This window comes from Anguilla rostrata, chromosome 19 (genome assembly GCF_018555375.3).
Source record: "Anguilla rostrata isolate EN2019 chromosome 19, ASM1855537v3, whole genome shotgun sequence".
NCBI lineage: Eukaryota > Metazoa > Chordata > Actinopteri > Anguilliformes > Anguillidae > Anguilla > Anguilla rostrata.
In genome coordinates, this window is record NC_057951.1 from 2,109,524 (window position 1) to 2,132,424 (window position 22,901).

Below are 22,901 nucleotides of genomic sequence, written 5' to 3' on the forward strand. Positions count from 1 at the left end.
AACCTAGGGACCCCGTGTTCTCAAGACTGAAACCCTTTTGCCCACTGGCCCACAGGGGCCCTATATTCCCCCGGAAAGGTTTCAGAGAAAAAAAGGGTATGGGATTTTGCGGTTTATGGGCTTTTTTGATTGGGTCGTTTTTGGGTAAGATTTTGGTTTGGTTTTGTCAGTGAAAGGGCCATGGGAGACTTTGTTGTTTGGGGAAAGGGGCAGGAAAAAAAAGAATGAAAAAAAAGAAGAAAAAAAGAAAAAAAAAAAAAAAAAAGAAAAGAAGAAAGGGGGAAAACCCCAAAACCCCCTTTTAGTTTTGGGGCTTTTTGTGGGGACATGTAAATTTTTTTTGGGGGTTCGGGTTTGTTGAAATGGCACAGCGGTGAACTGGTGTAACTTTTTAATAAAAGGAATACATTTGCCGTCATGAAATGCATATGGGTGGCCGTGAGTGAGTTTTGGTAAAGGAAATATAACCGTAAGAAAACGTTTGTATAAAAGAGGAAATGGTCTGCCTGAGGGCGAGTCGTGATTCAAGCCTTAAACCGGAGGTTTACCAGTCTGTGACTTCGTTAGTGCAGCACCATGCCATAGCTATGCAATGCGTGAAATATCATTAGCAAACCTGCCGGTGGTTTTAAAGATCACAGGCCAGTAAACACAGATTAGCTCCCGTTGAATCCATATGGCTTAGCAATATTGTAGCTGGTTAATAACTGAACGGTGAACGGCAGGTAGATATGGTGCAAAAGCAATAATTGATAAGCAGTAGACAATTATTAGTGAGGGTTGAAGCAGGTTAAAGAAACGTGTTCCAAGCTGGGCTTGAACCTACGACCCCGTGTTCTCAAGACTGTAACCTTGCCCACTAGGCCACAGGCGGACTAGCTATTTACCCTGCAAATGTTTCAGAGTAGAAAGGTATCGGTATTTTGCGTGTGTATGCGCGTTTTTGATTGGGTCGTGTAGGTGAAGATTTGGCTGGTGTCAGTGAAATGTCCAATGGGGAGACATGTTGTTAGTGGGAAAGGCGGCAGGAAAAATAAGAATGAGAAGAAGAAAGAGAAGAAGAAAGAGAAGAAGAAGGAGAAAACGCAAAATCCCCTTAGTTTGGGGCTTTATTGTGTGGACATGTGAAGTTGTTTATGAGTTCTGTTTGTTGAAATGGGGTCAGAATGTACAGAATTTAATGTTTTTAAGGGCTGAGTGTCTGTGGCTGTTGTGGTTATTTCTGTGGGGAACCCTGAAAAGTGCCAAACTCTCGGTGCTGTATAGGTATGGGGGCATGCCCCCGCCAAGGCGTAACTTGGCGGGATGGCATACCTGCCATCCCAATTAGCAAACCTGCCGGTGGTTTTAAAGAACACAGGCCAGTAAGCACAGAAGAGCTCCCGTTGAATCCATGTGGCTTAGCAATATTGTAGCCGGTTAATAACTGAACGGTGAACGGCGGGTAAATATGGTGCAAAAGCAATAATTGATAAGTAGGCTAGTAGACAATTATTAGTGAGGGTTGAAGCAGGTTAAAGACCCGTGTTCTAAGCTGGGCTTGAACCTAAGACCCCATGTTCCCAAGACTGTAACCTTACCCACTAGGCCACAGGCGGACTAGCTGTTTGAACGGGAAATGTTTCAGAATAAAAATGTATGGGTATTTTGCGTGTGTATGTGCGTTTTCGATTGGGTCGTGTAGGGCAGATTTGGCTGGTGTCAGTGAAATGTCCAATGGGGAGACATGTTGTTAGTGGGATAGGCGGCAGGAAAAATAAGAATGAGAAGAAGAAGAAAGAGAAGAAGAAGAAGAAGAAGGAGAAAACGCAAAATCCCCTTAGTTTGGGGCTTTATTGTGTGGATATGTGAAGTTGTTTATGAATTCTGTCTGTTGAAATGGGGTCAGAATGTACAGAATTTAATGTTTTTAAGAGCTGAGTGTCTGTGGCTGTTGTGGTTATTTCTGTGGGGAACCCTGAAAAGTGCCAAACTCTCGGTGCTGTATAGGTATGGGGGCATGCCCCCGCCAAGGCGTAACTTGGCGGGATGGCATACCTGCCATCCCAATATCAGTATTAGTAGGTCTAATGTGTTGCGAAATGATCTCGACAACTGAATGTTTTGTTCCGTTTCGCTCATATCGCTTTCTCACAGAGGGACAGTAGTTCAACTATTCTCTGAAAATGTACATATGCTCATTTTCTTTCGGTTTGTATATTAAATAAATACGTCCTCGTAATAGGCGCTCCACTAATGCGATCTACATCTGTACATTTGCAGGTTTGCCTCCGCGTTTATTCTCTCATTACTGATATCACTGCAGCTTTCTTCTTCTTTGGGTGAGTAAATGTTTATTTATTTATTTTTGCATGACTCGTTTACATGAACCAGTTTCAGTGAATCACAGTGGAGGTACAATTAGAATTATATTTTAATTTACAGCTGTAGTGGAGTGAATCAGCTGGTGCAAACGCTGGTATTGGTAACGTGTAAGGGATATGTCGTTTTGGCTCTAAATTGCTATGGTTTGAATGGCCTTATGCATGTGTGGCCTATAGGTAACGTTTACCTTTTGTTTTTAAAATTCATTAACAGGTTTGTCCATTCAGTTAGGCCTATAGGCCTAAATGTATAGTCACACGAATGTGTCCAACTTTGCCATTTTCAGGATGCTGCAGCAGTCCTGTCTTCTCTGTCTGTTGGGTTCTAAACGTCAGCGCCTCCGCGAAGAGGTACTAAATTCAGAATATCAGAACCTTTGGTTCATAACTTCTCAAAGCACATTTACTTGAAACCTATACACCTCGTTGTTTGTACGGTGACATTGTTCTCAATCCTTACCAGACCAGATACCAAGATATGGCTGGACAGCAGTGAACTTACACCCATAGGAAGTAAAGGAAAAATGGTGTCGTTGATGGTAACGACACTGGATGTACACATATTACGCGCGGACTATGAAGGAATCTCCCACGTGTGGAACTTTTCAGTTGTTTCCGGTAAGTGTGAAATTCAGTTGTTCACACGTTTGTGACTTTGACGTTGGTTATTCGATTTTAAGACTTCAATCCTTCTAAGTTGAATTGGAGAAGAAATCGGAAATCCATAATTGTAAATTGGATTTATAAGTGTATTGCTGTTTTGGCGATGCTCTTTAGGTCCATGTACGATCCGCGTATTTTTTGGCCAATCTCTTTCCGTTTCAAGAACATAATTTTTTGTTAAACATATAATTACAGAAACGGGCATGGTCATTAATTGTAATTAGAAGCTAATTAACCGTTTACAAATGCATGATTGACACGGCAGTCCTCCAATTCCTGCTTACAAACGTCCTCCGTGTCCGACAATGTCTCTAACATTGTTGCTGACGGCGGGGATGTAGATGGATCCAATGCTGTACATGCTTTTCTCATCAGATTCCATCCATGTGAGCAGTGCGCACAGAACTGCATATCTCCCCCCCAGCGGAAGTGGGGTGAGTGTTACTGATGTTTCAGTCTAGCTGATGACTGTTGTCATGGTCAATAATAGAAACTGCTAGACATATGTTTTCCAAAATATGGTCCATTGCCTCGGTCTTGTGACAGATTGATGGCTCTCTGAAATTATGCTGCAGGCCACTTAATTTGAACAACTACTTCTATAAAGATGGAAACTGGACTTGCAACCCAAAGGTTACTGGTTAAATTCCCAGGTAGGGTGCTGCTGCCTTGTTATATTCTCCACAAGTGGGCGAGTGCGTGTGTGGGGTATGCCAAGAAAACAGTACAGGCTTGTATGCATGACCCCTACAATGAGGGCGTCCAGTGGCTCTGTTATGCTGTGGGGCGCAATTTCATGGTATGGTCTGGGTCCGCTTGTCCCCTAAGAGGGAACGATCACTGCAAATCAATACAAAGTTATTTTGAGTGATCACCTTTATCCTATGATGAAACATTTCTATCCTGATGCGAGTGGTCTCTTCCAGGATGACAGTGTCCCCATCCACCGAGCTCGAGGGGTCACTGAACGGTTTGATGAGTATGAAAATGATGTGAATCATATGGTATGGCCTTTGCAGTCACCAGATCTCAGCTGGTGAATGTGGGGCTTTATTTTGACACAGGGGAAACCAGAATGTTTAGCACTGTGGACCCTCTCATGGTTTGTGCTTTTGAATTGGAGCCATTTCAAATTTCTCCGCTCAAAATGTTTGAATGAACATGGAAACTATTGCAAAGTTTAGTGCTGTCGTCACTTTTCTCAAGTGCCTGTTTTCCCTTTTGCAGTCTAACAGACGCGAGTTGATAATGTGGTTAATCGGACCCCTAAATTCTCCATTAGAATGGCTAATTGGGAATCTTCAATTTCTCTTTCACAACAGGAAGCTCTCAAGGCATTTCAGCCAAATGAAGTGTTTCCCTGTGAAAACGACACTCATTATCTCTACCAAAAGGAGGACTTTATCATTGCACTTGGTATGCCTTTCTCTTTACACTTATGGACATCAGCAGAAACTGAAATTGACCAGATAAGGTTTTCAAAGATATGAAAATTTTAATATGTAATTTACCAGAATATTTCTATTTTTACTAAGAATATAATTTCAGGGTATTAAATTAATTTCTATGCCAAATTCATGGGGCTTTTTGCACATAACTTCAAAGCTTAGAATCAGTTTGTTAAATGGTCCACATCAGTGTATAAAGCAGTTTCATTGGATAACTACATACATACTGATAATTAAATTTTTTCCATATGGATAATCACTGTAGGTTACTCAAGATGTTAACAAAAACAGGTAAAATGACCGTTAGCCCAGGAAGAAGCAGATCAAAAGTTTGTAGTAAAAACAGGAAGATTTATTACGCAGCCGGCTACGGGAACAACTCAGCAAGAAAGTTCAAAATAGTATTGGTGGGTGATTAGAGTTATACAGTGGAATTATATTGTTGAAAGGGATCACTGCCTCACTGATCACTGATTGGTGATAAGAGGCTGTGCGTTCCGATTGGACCATTCAAATTCAAACCCATCCTACCTATTCAAACAGGTACCATTCACATTGAAATTGAATACAACAGGGGGGCTCGTCCCCTTCCCCCCTGGGACCCAGCGGAAACTTCCCAAACGCAGAATACACAAAACTGTCTGTTTCCCAACATCACCAAATGATCACTATACAAATTAAGAAAGTTTCTTTTTATTTATTTACAAGTTTAACAGTTATCGGAATGTGTATATCTTCTGTTTGAATGCAGTTTAACAGGTGTTATACTGTATCAGAAAACCAGTATTGCTATGATAAATACTAATGAATTTGACGTTAATTCAACATTTAACTTAAAAGCTTAGGTTCAGGTTGCTGTTTAGATGTGTAATAGATGGAGTGATAGGTCTACATATTAAATATAATATCAGAATGCTTTTGTATATTTGATAAATAGTTTGTTAGCAGTGTATGACGCCTGAAATGAACATTGCCTCATTTCAGGTTTCCAGAATTCTAGCTTTTTACTAACTGTGGTGTGGGGATGGCTGGTTTAAGCAGCCACACCTGCCCTGGGTCAAGCTAATTAGACCTGGCCAATTAGATAATTGGTGAAGAATTAGATAATTGGCCAGGCTAATTGGACCCAGGAACAGGAGTGGCTGCACCTGTGCGTAGTGAGGTAATCACTGCGCACAGGTTAAATCTGCCATCCCCACCCACACCAGGGAGCTCTCTGTCATGACAGGGTTTAACATCTGCTCATTTGGCTATACCATCTTGCCAAACCCTCGTGGAATAAATGTGGACTGTTTTAACATCTTCTCCCTGTGTCTCTGTGCTGGAGGGCCCCAAAGAAAGCCACTTCGGTGGCCTGTGGCAGGCGTGTTTGTCACACTAACATTATCTTTTTATGGCTTAATATGTTTGTTTGCTTACTGTTCTTCATTAACAGTAGCTTGTCTATGGAAACTGGTGTCTTTGAAGGCTCCATCAGTAGTGCAGCTTGGCATAAATGACCTCCTGGGTTACAATGCCAGTTTCTCAAGCACACCCTGCTCTCCCCAGGCCACACCCACCGCTTTCCACTGAGGGCAGAGTCTCGGGGTGCCTCCACGCTATTGGTCTCCTGGCGAGGGAGGCCCCATGTCCCCCCCGACCCCCTGCACAGAGTGGTGCTGTACCGGCCGGACCTGGACGGCCTGGCGGTCCTGTGCAACGAGACCACGCGCAGGGGGCACTACCGATTCGCTGGCCTGGACGGCTGCCGGAGCTACGTGGCGTGTGTGGAGATGGCGCTCAGCCCCACGGTCCTGTGCCTCACCGCGCTCACCGGTAAGAGTGCGTCAGCCCCCCCCCCCCACGGTCCTGTGCCTCACCGCGCTTACCGGTAAGAGTGCGTCTGCCCCCCCCCCCCCCACGGTCCTGTGCCTCACCGCGCTCACCGGTAAGAGTGCGTCAGCCCCTCCCCCACAGTCCTGTGCCTCACCGCGCTGACCCGTAAGAGTGCGTCTGCCGCCCCTCCCCCCACGGTCCTGTGCGTCACAGTCACTGTGCTGACCAGTAAGAGTGCATCATTTATGCCATTATGGATTAAAAATAAACTGTCAAACACTGTTTTCTGAAAAATTGTCTAAACAGGTTTGACCACCCTAGGGATATGCATCATCGAACACTGGCAGCAGGTTGAACTGGGAATCGAAAAGACCTTTTCACCGTAATTTTAAAAAATTTGTGTGAATGCAGCCTGACTGAAGTCTGACTGAATGACTAAAACTTTTTTAGGACTGTTTACTGGAGTTTGGCTTGTCTTCACACCCCCACTGCCTGACAATAGCCAGGTGCTGATACGGAATGCAGATGTGCGAATGTGTCGGTCTCTCCTCTGGCAGGCTATTTAGCAACTGAACCCTCACACCAAACATTATCAGTGGAATAAACTATATTCACACTGTAGGATACAGTGCTATTGAGGATAAATTGAAAATAAGTTTGCACAAGCCAGTATATTTGAGCCAGGATTTTAATGGCATTGAAACAGCGACAACCACAGACAGCGGGATGAAATTTGCTCCAATGAAATTACAAAGGGCTACAAACAGCAGCTCAAACGCACGTCAGAGGAGAGGGCGAGACATTCGCACCTGACCGTCACCCAAAACCTGCATTTTAAAATCATTGCACACTTTGACCTCTGTCAGTAAAAACCGTTGAATAATTAATACCTATTTTTATTCAACCTATCATGGTGTCAGGTTTCACATTCCCCTCGCTTGCTTGTAGCTGGTGTCTCTCGTCTGAGCACGTCTTTGCTGGTCTCTCTCAAAGATGCCTCGAAATAAATAATTTTCCCCCACATGAAAATGTTCAACAATAATTATTTCAATAATTCAGTCATTTCAATAATTGTCCATTTCCCTATTTGGTAAACGAGGAACTAGATGCTGACAGAGACACAACTACGAGCAATTTGCCAATTTAAAACAATTAATTTTGCATTAAAAACTAACACAAAACCCAATAGCAAAAGCCTACTATACAGACTAATCTGGTGTGTGCTTATAATAAATGCATGTGATAAATGCTGTTTCTTTTCCATGAATCATTCGGTATAGGATTGAATTGCGCGTATACAATCCTCAAATGACGACTGTAGCAGCAGTGAACAAAAATATAATTACCGTGTTATATTTATGCCTTACGTTTATACCGACTCTCCCCTACATCCTAAGTGACACTAATGTGTATGACGTTAGACTGTGTTCAAAACCCTGACTATTGAGTTTCACAGTCTGACCACAAAGTTTGTTGAATAACCATTTGTATACGTACATTTCACTCAAATACACACAAAAATGTTATGGGTAACAAGCATGTTCCTATTTTCAGCTTGTCTTTAAAATGTATTTTTCGTACCAATTTTCATGCTTCTATCCACCACGTGACATTTTGTTCACTTAATTCTCCCTGCTAAATAGCCATTGTTATTAGTATCTTGTGCTTTCTACATTATGTGCATTATGGGCAGCACTGTTATCCATAGCCACTTCCAAGTACTGTACATTTGCACTGTAGATTCGTATGAGAACCTTTAGATTCATATGAGCACCAGTAGATTCATAAGAGAACCTTTAGATTCATATGAGCACCAGTAGATTTGTAAGAGAGCCTTTAGATTCAAATGTGAACCAGCAGATTCAGATGTGCACCAGCAGGTATATGTGAGCACCATTAGATTCATGTAAGAAACCCCTCAGATACTCCAAACGGCATGTGGAGGTCACCAACTGTAAGAAACCCGTCCGCAAACCAAACAGTGGAAGTATCTGTGTGGTGAAGGAACGTATGTAGTCTTGCTGGAATGGGATTCATTTCATGTTATCTTGATTATCTGACTCCAAAATAGTGTTTTCACCTTTCCTCTGGTGCTAACAGTAATGCATGGCCAGAGGAAACTGCTTTCCACCAGTAGTGTGCCTCTATACTGATCGCTGTCTAAAACTTGGTAGAGGCAGACATGTCTCTGGCTTGTGTAGCCTGCATAAATACAATTGAGTATGAACTGTTACAACACTAGTGTATAGGCCAGTAACTACGAGGTGCTGATATCCTCAGTTCTATGTGTATGTTAGGACCTTAAACTGCTAGGTGTCCAGTGGTAAGAGTCAATGAAGAATGGCAGGTTAAAATGAATGCAGTTTATTGTTCAGTGTGTTCAGTAATAATGGTGCAAAATGTGAGTGGTGAAATGGCTATACACATTTGCATATGCGCAGGAGACGAGTTTAGACGAGTCTCCCTGAACCATTGCACCTTTCCCCATATATACAAAAAGATCAAAGCAAAACACCAAGTCACGAAATAAAGACACAATCAGGACCAAACAGTACAGATCAATGATCCTGCTTGTGCTATCTCTGTAAGCTTATCACACCGGGTTAGCCTTGGTATCTGGCTGGCCACTGACCCATTTGTATCAAGATCTTTAGTCAACACCCCACCACCAAAGACACCAAGTTGTTTCCCATGTTATTAGGTTTCTACTGTAACGATACAAAACTTGATCACATTATATTATGGAGAACCTAAGGTTCACATAATGCTGATCCAGTAGGATATTTTGCTACTGAGCACTGTATCTATCTAATTTGCTGACTCCCTTCTTTTGGAGGTCTGATAAGTAGCACACTTCTGTGAACTGCCCTATTGCCATATGAGCACCAGCTGGTTCATTAGCATTGTGCAATTACTGTATCCGAACATGCATAGGCTCATGGGTTAGCCTGTTTGTGTGAATGATCACATTGTAAAGCTTGGCTGTGCTGGTGCGTGCTCAGAGTGCCGTGTTAAGTTCCCTGTGTGAATGCCCAGATCCTGACGTGCCCAGGAACTTCAGGGTGACCGCTTGGGACAGCAACAGCGTGACCGTGGGATGGGACTGCCCCCCGAGCGACCCCGCCTCGGGCCTCACCGCCTTCCTGCTCACGGTCTTCCACGTGGACGGCTCTGGCCACGTCCTGGAGGAGAGGAGCTTCAGACACACGCTGGGCAGCCCGGTGTTCACCGTGGGCAGCTTGCCCCCCTGTAGCAGGGTGCAGCTGGGGCTTCAGGTGGTGTGCCAGTCTACGGGCCAGTCCCGCCTCAGCAGGATGGTCCTCAGCGATGGAAACTCTGGTATAGCTACAGAGCACCTGTGTCTGGCACCCACACCATATGACCAAAAGTATCTGGACACCCCTTGTTCTGGGACTGTTCTTCATGGTTTGGGCTAGGCCTAGTGACAGCAAATCTTAATGCTACAGCATACAATCACATTCTGGATGATTCTATGCTTTCCCAACGGTTTGAGAATGGTGTGGATGAACTTGACTGGCCTGCACAGAAACCTGACTGCAAGTCCATCCAACACCTTTGGGATTGGAAAGCCAACTGTGAGCCAGACCTAATGGCCCAATCAGTGCAAATCCCTAAAGCAGCGCTCTGGTATCTTGAATAGGCCTTCCCAGAAGAGTGGAAGTTGTTATAGCAACAAAGCGTGGGCCAACTCCATATTAACATCAATATTTTGGATAAGATGTTGAATGTCAGGTGTCCACATACTTTTGGCCATGTATTGGTTGTGTGGTGTACAATACAGTTCAGGCCAAAAGTATTAGGCCATCTGTGGGTTTGAAAAATAATAATTTTTAGAAAAAGCTTTAGGTAGGGAGGAATTCAGTTAATTTATGGACATTTATTGAATAACAAACCAAAGTACAGACATTTTTCAGTTTCTACTTACGATAACACAATTTCTCAAAATAACCTCCTTTGGCTTTAATTACAGTTAAAGAAATTATTGGAGGTCTGTCTAATCTTTTTGGAGGCAGAGGAGTAAAATTGTTAAATTGACTGAAATCTTATCGATGTGTTTTTTTTTAAAAACCACAGGTAGCCTAATACCATTTGGTTTGTAGTGTAAGTGAATTTTGCACAGAAGTTGTAAGAAATATGGCAAAGGAGGAGCAAGTTAGGCTTAGATTTGCAGAGCCAAGTAAATATACTGTATATATGTATATGTATGTGTATATGTGTATATATATACAATATGCCTTTCATCAAACCTTCTTGGTCCAGTATTGATGGTGCTTGGCCCACTGGAGTCTTTTCTTGTTAATAGGGTGCAGCAAGGGCTTTTTTGCAGATACACAACATTTTAGGCCAGCAGATCATAGCCACTGTTTCACTGAAAGAACTGGTGTCTCTTGTTGAATTGAGCTTTTCCTGTAGTTGTGGTGCAATTTTACTTTGCTATTAACTTTGACAGTTTATTTTGCTATTTCTTGATCTTCTGGTAAAATAGCTGTCCATCAGCTGGACCCTGCCGTGCATTTACTGAACACTGCACCTGGAAATCTTAAGCTTTGCAATTTCTTACTGGGAATAACCTTTTTGCCACAATATGTTAACTTGGCCTGCACATCTAAGCCTAACTCCTCCTCCTTTGCCTGCCAGTGAGATGAGCAGGAAACCACGAGCTGATTGGTGCATGGCAGCCTCTCACTGTTTGTGTGTGTGAATGGGTGAATGAGAGGCATGAATTGTGAAGCGCTTTGGATAAAAGCGCTATATAAATGCAGTCCATTTACCATTTACCACGTCAGGGCAACATTCTCAATGCCCACCCAGTCTGTAAGGCGGTCAATTAAACCATATCAACCATATCAAAGACAGCACTGAGATCTACAAAACCAGTACTGAGCAAGCACCGTTATCTGCATGAAAATGAAAATTGTTACTTTGTGAAGAGCCGTTTTGGTATTATGCATTGTGTGAAAGTCAGTTAGAATTTTGTAAATAGAATATTAGTAATTATAAAAGTCAATAACTGCTTTGACAACACCTTTTCAAATACTTTCTAAAGAAATAGAAACTTTGAGCTTGACCTGTAATTGTTTAGGGCAGTGGAATCTAGATTAGGTTTCTTCAAAAGAGGCTGAACAATGGACCTCTGATATTAACAGAATTTGGAACTCTGATATTAACAATCTTATTGACAAAGAAAGGCAAACTTTTCACACAACAGATGACTTCAGATTGCATTTTGATTACGGATTGACAATGCTATCGATGGTATTGAAAAGGACTCTTGGGTTGTGGCTATTTTCAGATATCAGATTGGAGAATTACTTTGGTCTCGCATCTTACCTGTAGTATTAAAATTTTAGCATAAGATCCTTCAAAAGACTGTAATGAACTTGACGCTCAGCCTTTCTACAATCCCTTTTTAAGGGGTGTATATAATTATTGATCCAGGATGTATTCCTAGAGTAAGATTTAGGGCTATTTTCTGGAATCAGTGTTGCATGGGCGCAGTCAACGGTGTGACATGGTGCACCGGGTGCGGCTTGTGACTGTTGGTATTTTCGGGACCAGAGACGAGCAGTGCACAGTGTAAAGTGCATAACACACCTGCCAACACAGCGGGTTATACTGAATACACTATCAGTGGGTGTGGTGCAGCTACATTATTGGCCAGTTTTAATTTCCTATTAAACCTGTAGCTGGCTAGCTTAAATTATCTATGCTACAACTGATAAATTATGACAACAGTATCTTGATGTTTTATTGAACAAAATTAAACCGAAGAAGATCATACAATACCAGTGATCCCCGTTCACTAAAGTAAAATCTCTCTCTGTTGCTCCCGTGGAAAAGAAAGAGAAAAAACACACAAGTCCATCATTCACAACAATGGCACAGCTTAACTGAACTGTGCGGCATTGGAATGGTGGTTTGCAACATATTTTAAATACACACATTTTGATGATTCATCTCCTGATTCCAAATCAGCATAGGTTTGACTTACTCACGGACATTGCTAAGCAAGGAAGCAAGCCTATCTCCACACGGCAAGGCTGTCACAAATGCCTATAGAATATATACACTATATATCTACCTATAGAATGTTTAAATGTCCAGTCCAGAGACAGGGTAATCCAGCATGGGAAGCTGCAGATACCACAGCACATTCAGCACTGAGTAAATAATGCCGGAGCGAACAGATTAAAGAAAAAGACGCCTATACACTACAATCCCGCAGTTAGTCTTAATATGCTTTAAAAACTGCAGTTAGATGTATGGTGCAGTCCTACATTGATGCATACTTTTATCTAGCCCCAGGGTAGAGGCTAGTGGAAAAAACCTGTATGGTTTTCCTGTCAACTTAATGTACTTGTAGGTTTCTTGGATTTTTCACTAGATGTTGCTGTCAGTGCAGGATTACCAAGCTCCTGCCAAAGGAAATCATGTGATTTTGTTAAGTGTGTCCCTGGCGCATGACCTGGCACATGATGGAATGTGCTGGATTAAGAGTTTGTGTACCAATCTCTCCTCTAATTTTGAACAGTGAATCGACTTCATCACTTCCAACACATCTAACAGGGGAATGCTAATATTGTCTTGGATATTACTGTTTGAAAACTTTGCCTGATGAAAGAGTCTTGTTTATTTTTTGTCCCCTAGCAAACTCTGAAATCATAAACCTACACCAGTCCTCCTTTGGCTCCCGCAACTATACGGTGAGCTGGTCTGTGCAGAACATCTCCTCCATCTCCAGCTTTAAGGTGTACCACCAGGGGGAGCTCCAGAGCTCCACGCTCCTCACCTGGCACACAGTGACAGGCCTGCTTCCCTGCCACCAGTACAGCTGCAGGGTGGAAGCCCTGTGTGGGGACAGCACGGTCATGAGCGTTAGCACCATCCAGACAAAAACAGGTGGGCCAATAGCGTTGGGGGGCGGGGCTGTCTGTATTGGGGAGGGGCCTGGCTGTGTGGGGAAGGGGCCTGGCTGTGTGGGGGAGAGGCCTGGCTGTGTGGGGGAGGGGCCTGGCTGTTTTGCAGAGGGGATTGACTGTGTGGGGGAGGGGCTTGGCTGTGTGGAAGAGGGGACTGACTGTTTGGGGGAGAGGCCTTGCTGTTTTGGGGAGGGGTCGGGCTGTGTGGGGGAGAGGCCTGGCTGTGAGGGGGAGAGGTCTGTTAAAAAATGGGCTACAGTCAACTTAATGAAAAGGATGATCATCTGAATCCAGTGATTTGACAGGTGATAATAGGGGTCTGATGGACATCTGAATCCAGTGATTTGACAGGTGATAATTATGGTCCTGCTGACTTCCTCTGCTTTACCAGTTCAGAGGTGCAAATGACAGATAGTGGTGTGACAGATAGCCACACCACATCAGTAGGTTGAATGGGTGGAAAACCTACACTTGTGGGTGAATGCACTTCTGTGGTGGGCTTAATTATCTATTGATCAAACACCTCTTGTCTCCAAACCAGCACGCTCCTCACCCTCAGCACGCTCGATCAAACACCTCTTGTCTCCAAACCAGCACGCTCCTCACCCCCCTGCCCATGGCTGACTGAGTCACTATGCTCCAGCAGAACATCACTGCGGGCTGCAGAGAGGAAGTGGAGGAAATCCCGATCCTCTGATGACCTGACCACATATCATACCCTGCTAGCGACTTTCACATATGCCCTCACGTCAGCGAAAGCCTCATTTTTTCAATCTAAGATCAGTGCATGTGTCTCTAATCCACGTAAACTATTCTCTACCTTCTCTTCCCTCCTCATTCCTCCTCCACCCCCACCTCCCTCTTCCCTCTCCGCAGATGACTTTCTGGCTGCCTTTGAAGGAAAGGTGGCTACAATCCGGAACTCCTTCGCCCATCCAGTGAGCCCCCCAACCCCCCGGGACAAACCCACAGCCACACTGACCTCCTTTGAGATGCTGGAGGACTCCGATGTATTACAGCTCATCACCTCTCATCGTGCAACCACCTGTCCACTTGACTCCATCCCATCTAAAGTTCTCCAATCCATTTCCAGCGAGTTCCTTCCCTATCTGTCCTCTATTGTTAATTCCTCTCTCTCCTCTGGTCATGTTCCCTCTGATTTTAAGATGGCTCGTGTTACCCCACTTCTCAAAAAACCCACCTCAGACCCCTCCGATGTAACGAATTATCGACCCGTATCGCTTCTACCCTTTCTGTCCAAAACCCTTGAACGAGCAGTTCTTAAACAACTAACCTCTTTTCTCCATCAGAACAACCTGCTAGACCCTCACCAGTCTGGCTTCCGATCCGGGCACTCAACAGAGACTGCACTCCTAGCTGTGACGGAGGCACTTGCCACTGCAAGAGCCTCACGCCTCTCCTCTGTCCTGATCCTTCTTGACCTGTCTGCAGCTTTCGACACGGTCAACCATAAAATACTCCTCTCCACCTTGGCTGGGATGGGATCGCCGGGACTGCCCTGTCTTGGTTCACTTCCTATCTTGCAGATAGGACCTACCAAGTCACCTGGAAGGGGTCTGCCTCTGCTTCTCATCCACTTGTTACGGGAGTGCCGCAGGGATCTGTACTGGGTCCTCTGCTGTTCTCCTTATACACCAGGGCTGTGTTTCCCAGTCTACTTAGCGCTACGTGCGTCGTAAGGTATACCTTAAGCTCTTCCTTTAGGTCTGGAGCTGTTTCCCAGCGTCTCCTTAGCTAAGGTATACCTTAATTAAGGTATACCTTTAAAAGGGTGGTCTGAGGCACTCGTAAGCTGTCCCTTAGCGCCGCGCTCCGGTAATCCTGTCACAGTTTTGCCTTATTATGCCAACATTTTGCTTTTCAAATCGACAGTTGTACTACAGTGCGCATCTAGTAGCACATTGGCATGTGAAAATGAGTTTAATATTAACTTTACGAAAAGTAATTATCCAATCAACGTGTCTGTGCATAGCATGTCGTGAGAATGTTGTCGTTTTACCTGTCTATACCCATCATGATGGTAATTAAGTATAGGGCCTATCCACGATACTAATCCAATTTGTGAAAAGAAAAAAAAAGTTTTTTAAAATTTATACGTAGTTGCGCTAACTTAGGATATGGCTTTTCTGACTGCATACCCTGTAGAAATTAGTTCGTTTGTGTGTGAGTCAATGATCACACTGACTTGGAACAAACCGCCGGTTTATTAAGAATATAAAACCTGTGTGTGCAAAAACAACGTTGAGTGAGTCTACTTGCATGACCGAACTACAGCACGTTGATTGGCCTAGCCATAAACACACATACAGGTACAGTGGCTCATAATGGACAAACATAGCCAAATGATCTGCATCCCCTTCCTTTAGCTCACACCTCCTATATAAAACAAAATAGCACTGGGTAAATATCAACATTATGGAACATTTTTCTTACCATGTTGTTTTACGATTTTCGGTAAACAACCCAATAATGATATTCTTGGTTAAATTTAAGATTATCCAACAGCAAATTAAGGTGGATGAACAAATCACTTTAACAGGTAGACCTATTCATAAGGCACCCGGTATAGAATTCATCATGATCAATTTCCACAGACGCGCTTTTGCCTTTCATCTACGATTATTTTTGCATTGCAGAGAAAAGTTTACGGGAATCAGTGCAGTGTAGTGATATGCTGCTACAGTTGCCTATATATTGTGTGACAAAAACAAATTAACATTAGACCTTTGTTTCAATAAGAACAAAATAATTCACCCATATGTAGCCTATATCCTTTTCCCTGGGCTTCCACGAAGTCCCAGACTATGGCTTATATGTCCCGATTGATGCTTTTTATTTTATCCTTTGTAGCCTATATGTACGTATTTATTGAAACTATCCCAAGGTCTCCTCTTAACAGACTCTTAAAGAGATTAGCAGATGATCTCTAGTAGGCATATCTCCCTCTTCTGCAATATTAGATTGTAAAATGTAAAATGATTATGACAACACTTGTTATATTAAAACGTCATTCACAAGCCTTTACAAGTGAGACAATCGATTCGCTTGGCAAAAACTTTTCAGCACCACAGTGAAGGCCAGCTCCAACTTACGATGTACCTTTGAGGTGTCCCTTAACAGTTGCCTTAAGGTATAGTCCAGGAAACACTCGTAAAAAAGCAGTTTCCCTTTGAAAGGTATACCTTAAGAAACTTCGTAAAACGTTAAGGTACATCGAAACTCGGAAACGCAGCCCAGATCTCTTGGTTCAGTTATTAATTCACATGGCTTCTCCTATCATTGTTATGCAGATGACACACAACTCTTCTTTTCTTTCCCCCTTGGCCACACAGGTCAATGATAAGATCTCTTCCTGCCTGGCTGACATCTCCACCTGGATGGCCAGCCACCATCTGAAGCTCAACCTCAACAAAACTGAGCTGCTCTTCTTCCCGTGCAAGACCTCCTTACTTCGTGAGCTCTCAATCACGGTTGATGGCACCACAGTGACTGCCTCTCACTCTGCCAAGAGCTTGGGGGTGGTCCTGGATGACCAACTGGACCTCAAGGAGCACATCAAGGCAACATCACGGTCCTGCAGATTCCTTCTGTACAACATCAGAAGGATTCGACCATACCTGACGACGCACTCCACCCAGCTGCTCGTCCAGGCTACGGTGACCTCTCGCCTTGATTACTGCAACTCTCTCCTTGCAAGCCTGCCAGCTTGTGCCATACAGCCACTTCAGATGATTCAGAATGCCGCTGCCCGACTCATCTACAACCTTCCCAAATTCTCCCACGTCACTCCTCTGCTGCGATCACTCCACTGGCTACCGGTCGTCGCCAGGATCCGGTTCAAAGCCCTGACCCTTGCCTATACTGCTGCCAACAGGACAGCCCCCATCTACTTGCAGGACATGACTCGTTTCTATGTGCCTGCTCGACCACTCCGCTCTGCGGCAGCAGGGCGCCTTGTAGCCCCTCCCACCCGCCCAAAGGGATCACATTGCTTCTCCACCCTAGCTCCCCAGTGGTGGAACGAACTCCCCGTCCCTCTCCGAACCTCCCCCTCACTACCCATCTTCCGCCGTGGCCTGAAGACTCATCTCTTCAGACTATACCTAGACTAACCACCACCATGCTGTATATTTCACTCTTTTTTTTTTTTTTTTTTAAAAACCCCCCCTTTCATGTCACTTGTTACATGTTGCCCCATCCCAGCACCTTTTGGTAATTTGTATTTGTCCTAATACTGTAGCTTATTCTTCTGCCTAGTTGGCTTTGCAGAGGTTAGGTCAGAATAGTGTTCACTGTGTGAACTGTGTTCTTGGCTAGAAATAGCTGTACAAAATAAGTATTGTACCTTACTGAACCTGTGTTCAGCAGTTGTCTATGACTATGATATGCACTTTTTGTACGTCGCTTTGGATAAAAGCGTCTGCGAAATAAATGTAATGTAATGTAAACACTTGTCGACTCATATTGGAGAGATAAATCTAATTGTCAGTCTCACAGAAGAACAGAAGAATTGTCTATTTCAAACTCATTAATGCTTGGCGCAATGTATGTTTAAATAAATAATGTAAAATGTTTATTGCTCATGAACTGTTCTAGATGAAAACTGAACATTTTGTTGAACTTGCACTTTTTCTCCATTTCTCCAAATTTTGTTGTTGGTAAACTGCAGGTTGGAAAAATATTTTGGTCTTTCCACATGCCCTTTGTCTTCGGTGAGGCACCGTCAAATTCCACCCCACACCGTTCTGCGCCCTTTAGCAACCAACTCCAAGCTTGCGTTAGGCCAGGATAAGCCCAAAGTCATTTAGGAAGGAGCTCTGGTGAAGTGTTGGGGAGGCCCTGATGAATGTTTGCTGGTTTGCTCTGCCCACAGGCCCTGGTGAAGTGTTGGATCTCCGATTTAGGCAGAAGGACTCGATAGCCCTGTGGAGCGGCAGGTCTGGGGTGGGCGTGGCCTTCTTGTACCGCCTCTCTGAGAGGGGCGGCCCGAGCGTCCGGAAGGGGAGGCTGGCAGGCCCCCCCCTGCCTCTGCCGGGCCTGAGGCCTGGCTCCCCGTATGACCTGGAGGTGGTGCCAGAGTGCGAGGGTGGCGAGCGTGGAGCTCCAGCTGTGCTCTACTTCATCCCAGAGGAAGTCCCTGGCAGTGCCCCCAACGATGCCCCTGGAGACATCCTGCTACCCAGAGTTGTTGACTCTGCAGACCAAACAACAGATCGCCTCGGTCAGTGTTAAAGCAGGCTGGTACTGACTCGGTCAGTGTTAAAGCAGGCTGGTACTGACAGACCTCCTCAGTCAGTGTTAAAGCAGGCTGGTACTGACAGACCGCCTCTTTGTTTTGAAGTTGGCCTGAATTATCTTATTAAAGGCTTGCGTATGTGGTTGCATACACAGGTGCAAAGATTTGACATTTATTCATAACCACGGACTCTGGTCAGGCCCACGATAAGTCTGTGTCCTCAAGGCTGGTAACATGGGCTGGTTGCAGAAAGCTTTCATTCAGACACATTTTTACATCAGTGTTTGTGCCCCTAACCCCCCAACTGTAGGACTGCAGGTTCATCTCCCCAGCCATGAAATGTTCCTTGTTGTGCCATGGACAATGCCGCCATCGCTGGAGGATCCGAGGGCAGAAGCTCGAGTCCTGCTGGAGGGCATTATTAAAAGCAAGGTGGGTCCTGTTCCCGGGTCCTAGCAGTCATTGCCGCTTATCACACCGTTCTGTTTATAGCGTTTTGTAGTACATGTTTTCACAGCATTATTTTAGTTGAACTATTATCACCTTCACCAAAATTTAAAACAATCACTTTTGATAATCACTGCTAGTGTTTTTACAAATCTCAGATTCAGATTTGATCAGGCTAAAGTTTGCCTAAAATCCTGAAATGGACGGGCCCTTGTGCACCCCTGCTGTGGTTTGTACAAGCAAGACTATCCTCCTCTCACTTCTTCACTTGGGACAGGCCTCTGTTAGTCACCTGGGCACCTGCAGTCACCCTGTGCTAACTGTGCACGATGGACCAGCTTTACAATTTTCTTTTTGGTTTCCATTTCCTTTTTACCAGCTGCAGAACTTACTGAGTAAATTCTGGCCAAAAGCAGAGGTGCAGCTGATCTCGTTTGAAGACAGCGAGAGGAAAACAAAAACCAAGATCACTTTTGAAAGCTTTGATGTTTCCAGCCAGGATGGGGTAGTGATCCTCCGCCCTGAGGAGCAGCTGCAGCATATTATCTCTCTCGGCCACGCCCACATCACCGTCACAGACGACAGCATCTACTGGGACGGTAGGTGTGAGACATTCTGGGGGATTTGTGTGTGATGGGTAGCTGACATATAGGAATATTGGCTGTTCTGTTCCCAGTGAAATAAAAGCTGTGAGACTGCATGCTTGTCTGCTTGCTTGCTTCTCGCTCCCAGGCACTGCCGCTAACTAACTCAACTGAGTTTTGGAAAAGCAGAGTGCGTAAGTCTTTCCTTGTCAGTACATAGCCTCTCCATCACCCAGACCTCTACTGTGCCTCCTCGTTGACAGTCCATGGTAACCTTGTGCTTTTCAGCCTCGGGCCAGACAGCAGGGGGGTCTTGGAGCTGCTGTGGACCCCAGAGGTAGGCAGCACAGGCCCACTGGCGTGTGGACACGTCCTGACTGCCACCATCCACTGCCCCAATGCCCAATGGGTGCACTTGCACGTGCTATGGCTACGGGAGTAAACCCCTAATGATAGATCTGTGAAGAAAACCTGCATTAGGCAGTCACCAACAGACCGGTGTTCTGGCAGTCATCTGCAACTCCCCTCTACAGAAGGTCGTCATGACCTCTTCATGCCACTGGAAAACATAGGGTGGATCCAAGACAGTGAGGGTAGAGACTGCGCACAACTACCTTCACTCTAATCTATTAATTGCGCAAGCCTGCTCCAAATACCCTACCCTATTCCCACCCCAACCCCCACCCCCTAAGTCCTGCGGCGATGGGGAAGGGCGGTGGATACAGGTCAGGATGTGACTGGGAGTATCTAGTCTAACCCTGCGCGCAAGCGGCGTGGGAAAGATGGTCGCCTAGGCTCGGGATGGAACAGCGTGTCTCTCCGGCAGCTCCTCATGTGACTGAGCAGCCCCGCCCTGCTCACCCTGAGAGGGAAGGGCTTAGAAAATGCGGCCTATAAAAGGTCTGTTCCTTTTCAACCCGGGCAGCCTACTGCAGCTGCCGGGTCATCCCTCATTCGGTCGAAAATTAACAAAAAAAAAGAAAAAACCCACATAAAAATCACAATTGCGACCTGGAATGACCGAACTCTCCTGCATGTACGTGATGATTCCTGTCGTCCCCAAAGAAGAACAGCGCTGGTTGCGCAGGAGCTGAAGAGGTACAACATTGACATTGTGGCCCTCAGCGAAACCCGCTTCCATGGCAAGGACTGCAGCCTTCTCCCATCTCTGTTATCTCTATCTTCTGGAAGGGGCTTCCGGAAGGCTCTCGTCACCTCCATAGTGTAGGTTTTGCTGTGAGGACAAGCCTACTTCAGAAGATCCCAGAATCCCCAGTTGGCATCAGTGAAAGACTGATGACCTGGCGGATTCCCCTCACAGACAATCACTATGCCACCCTCATCAGCGCATACGCCCCAACACTGGTTGCTGACCCTGAGTGCAAGGAACTCTTCTACGCCTCCCTGCACTCCGCCATAAATAAAACAGCATCCACTGACAAGCTCATTCTCCTAGGCGATTTTAACGCAAGAGTGGGCTCTGACAGTGGATTATGGAAGGATGTGCTCGGACAGCACGGTGTTGGCAAGCTTAATGACAACGGTCTTCGCCTCCTTACTCTCTGCTCTGAGCATCAACTGGTCATTACAAACACCTTGTTCCAACTCAAGAACAAATTCAAGACCTCCTGGCAACACCCCCGCTCTAAACACTGGCATCTCCTGGACTACATCATTGTCCACCAAGCTGACAGGAAGGAGGTGCGAGTCACCAGGGCCATGCATGGAGCCAACTGTTGGACAGACCATCGCTTGATCAGAGCCAAACTCAACCTGGAAATCCGCCCTCAACCGAGGAAAACACCACCATGCAGGAAGCTCAACTGTGATGCACTGAAGTCCACGCACTCAATCAACCAGCTCAGGGAACAGATTGCAAACCAACTGTCTAGGATCCCCAAAGCACCAGCAGATCCCAACATCAGCTCTACCTGGAGTACCCTACGTACTACTCTCTGACCTCCCCTGCCTGCCCCCTGTCAACCATTTGGACTCCCCCCCCCAGTTTCTCAGAGGTACACAAAGCCACTATGAGCCTCAAGAACCACAAGAGCCCGGGCCTTGACGGAATCCCGGCAGAAATACTAAAACATGGGGGATGCCTCCTTACCCGTAGAATACACCAACTGATCACTGCCATCTGGTCATCTGAAGTCATCCTGCAAGATTGGAAGGATGCTAACATCATCACAATCTTTAAGCGCAAGGGTGACAAAGCAGACTGTGGTAACAGCAGAGGTATCTCCCTCCTATCAGTGGCCGGGAAGGTGCTAGCACGGATCATGCTACTCTGCCTAGCAACCCATGTAACTGAAGACATCTGCCCGAATCCCAGTGTGGCTTTAGGCATGATCGAAGCACTGCGCACATGATCTTTGTTGCTAGACAGGTACAGGAAAAAAGCAGAGAACACCGCAAAGACTTGTAACTAGCGTTCATTGATCTGTCCAAGGCCTTCAACACTGTAAACCGGGAATTGCTGTGGGAAGTACTCGGGAAGCTGGGGGTTCCACCAAAGTTCAGGAACATCGTACGGCAGCTCCATGACGGGATGCAAGCCTGTGTGAGCATCGGTGGTCAACAATCCCCAATCCCCTGTGGATGTGGGGGTCAAGCAAGGGTGTGTTCTAGCCCCAACTATTTTCAACATGTTCCTCTCCACCATCACCCTGCTGTCTCACAAATCCCTGGATCCCACAGATGGGGTACAGATACAGTACAGACTAGATGGAAATCTTTTTAATATCCGGCGACTTCAAGCCTTCACCAAAACCACCACCCAACACATCCTGGAGCTACAGTACGCTGATGACTGTGCTCTCCTCGCCCACTCACCAGAATCCCTACAGCGTGAGTTAAATGTGGTTGCTTCCATATACAGCGCCATTAGTCTCCAGATCAACATCAGGAAAACGCAGATAGTCGTGCAAGAGTCCATCCCCCAACCACATGCGCCTACCTTCAACCTTGATAGTCATCCTCTTGCCATCGTCCTACGTTTCCCCTACCTCGGTAGCATTCTGTCCCCCTCCTGCAACATCGACGACGACACCCAGGTTCGTATTGATCTGCCTCTGCTGCCTTCGGCAGGCTCAAGTCCAGGGTCTTCCAGAACAGGAACCTAACCATCTCCACCAAAGCAGCTGTGTACAAGGCAGTTTGCCTCTCCACACTGCTTTATGGTTCGGAACCCTGGACCCCCTACCAGAGGCACCTACGAACTCTAGAGGCCTTCCACATCCGCTGCCTCCAAAGGATCCTGGGTGTGTCCTGGGAAGACAGGGTGCCCTATGTGGCAATCCATGCCCGGACTCATACACCCAGCATTGCCGTGTTCCTTGCGCAAAGACATCTGTGTTGGGTCAGGCATGTGATCCGCATGC

The 22,901-nt window shown here is 45.5% G+C and overlaps 1 protein-coding gene and 3 long non-coding RNA genes across 4 annotated transcripts in view; 2 read left to right on the forward strand and 2 right to left on the reverse strand.

The window, feature by feature from the left end:
- The window catches only part of LOC135245765 (uncharacterized), a 21,082-nt gene extending 9,127 nt beyond the window's left edge, over positions 1-11,955 (reverse strand). Inside the window, exon 1 of the long non-coding RNA XR_010327388.1 lies at positions 11,815-11,955. This is a non-coding gene — a long non-coding RNA (uncharacterized LOC135245765). The remainder of the gene's footprint in view (positions 1-11,814) is intronic.
- The window catches only part of LOC135245725 (uncharacterized), a 38,769-nt gene extending 19,186 nt beyond the window's left edge, over positions 1-19,583 (forward strand). Inside the window, exons 9-12 of the mRNA XM_064319026.1 lie at positions 12,959-13,210; positions 18,125-18,472; positions 18,798-18,919; positions 19,434-19,583. Of these exons, the coding sequence (XP_064175096.1) occupies positions 12,959-13,210; positions 18,125-18,472; positions 18,798-18,919; positions 19,434-19,568 (857 nt within the window). The 3' untranslated portion in view covers positions 19,569-19,583. The remainder of the gene's footprint in view (positions 1-12,958; positions 13,211-18,124; positions 18,473-18,797; positions 18,920-19,433) is intronic.
- LOC135245741 (uncharacterized) overlaps positions 1-22,901 on the reverse strand; it is a 165,426-nt gene that overhangs the window by 34,718 nt on the left and 107,807 nt on the right. The window lies entirely within an intron of this gene.
- LOC135245763 (uncharacterized) lies at positions 1,951-2,448 on the forward strand. Its single transcript, XR_010327386.1, has 3 exons — positions 1,951-2,167; positions 2,263-2,321; positions 2,425-2,448. It is a non-coding gene; the product is annotated as an uncharacterized LOC135245763 (long non-coding RNA).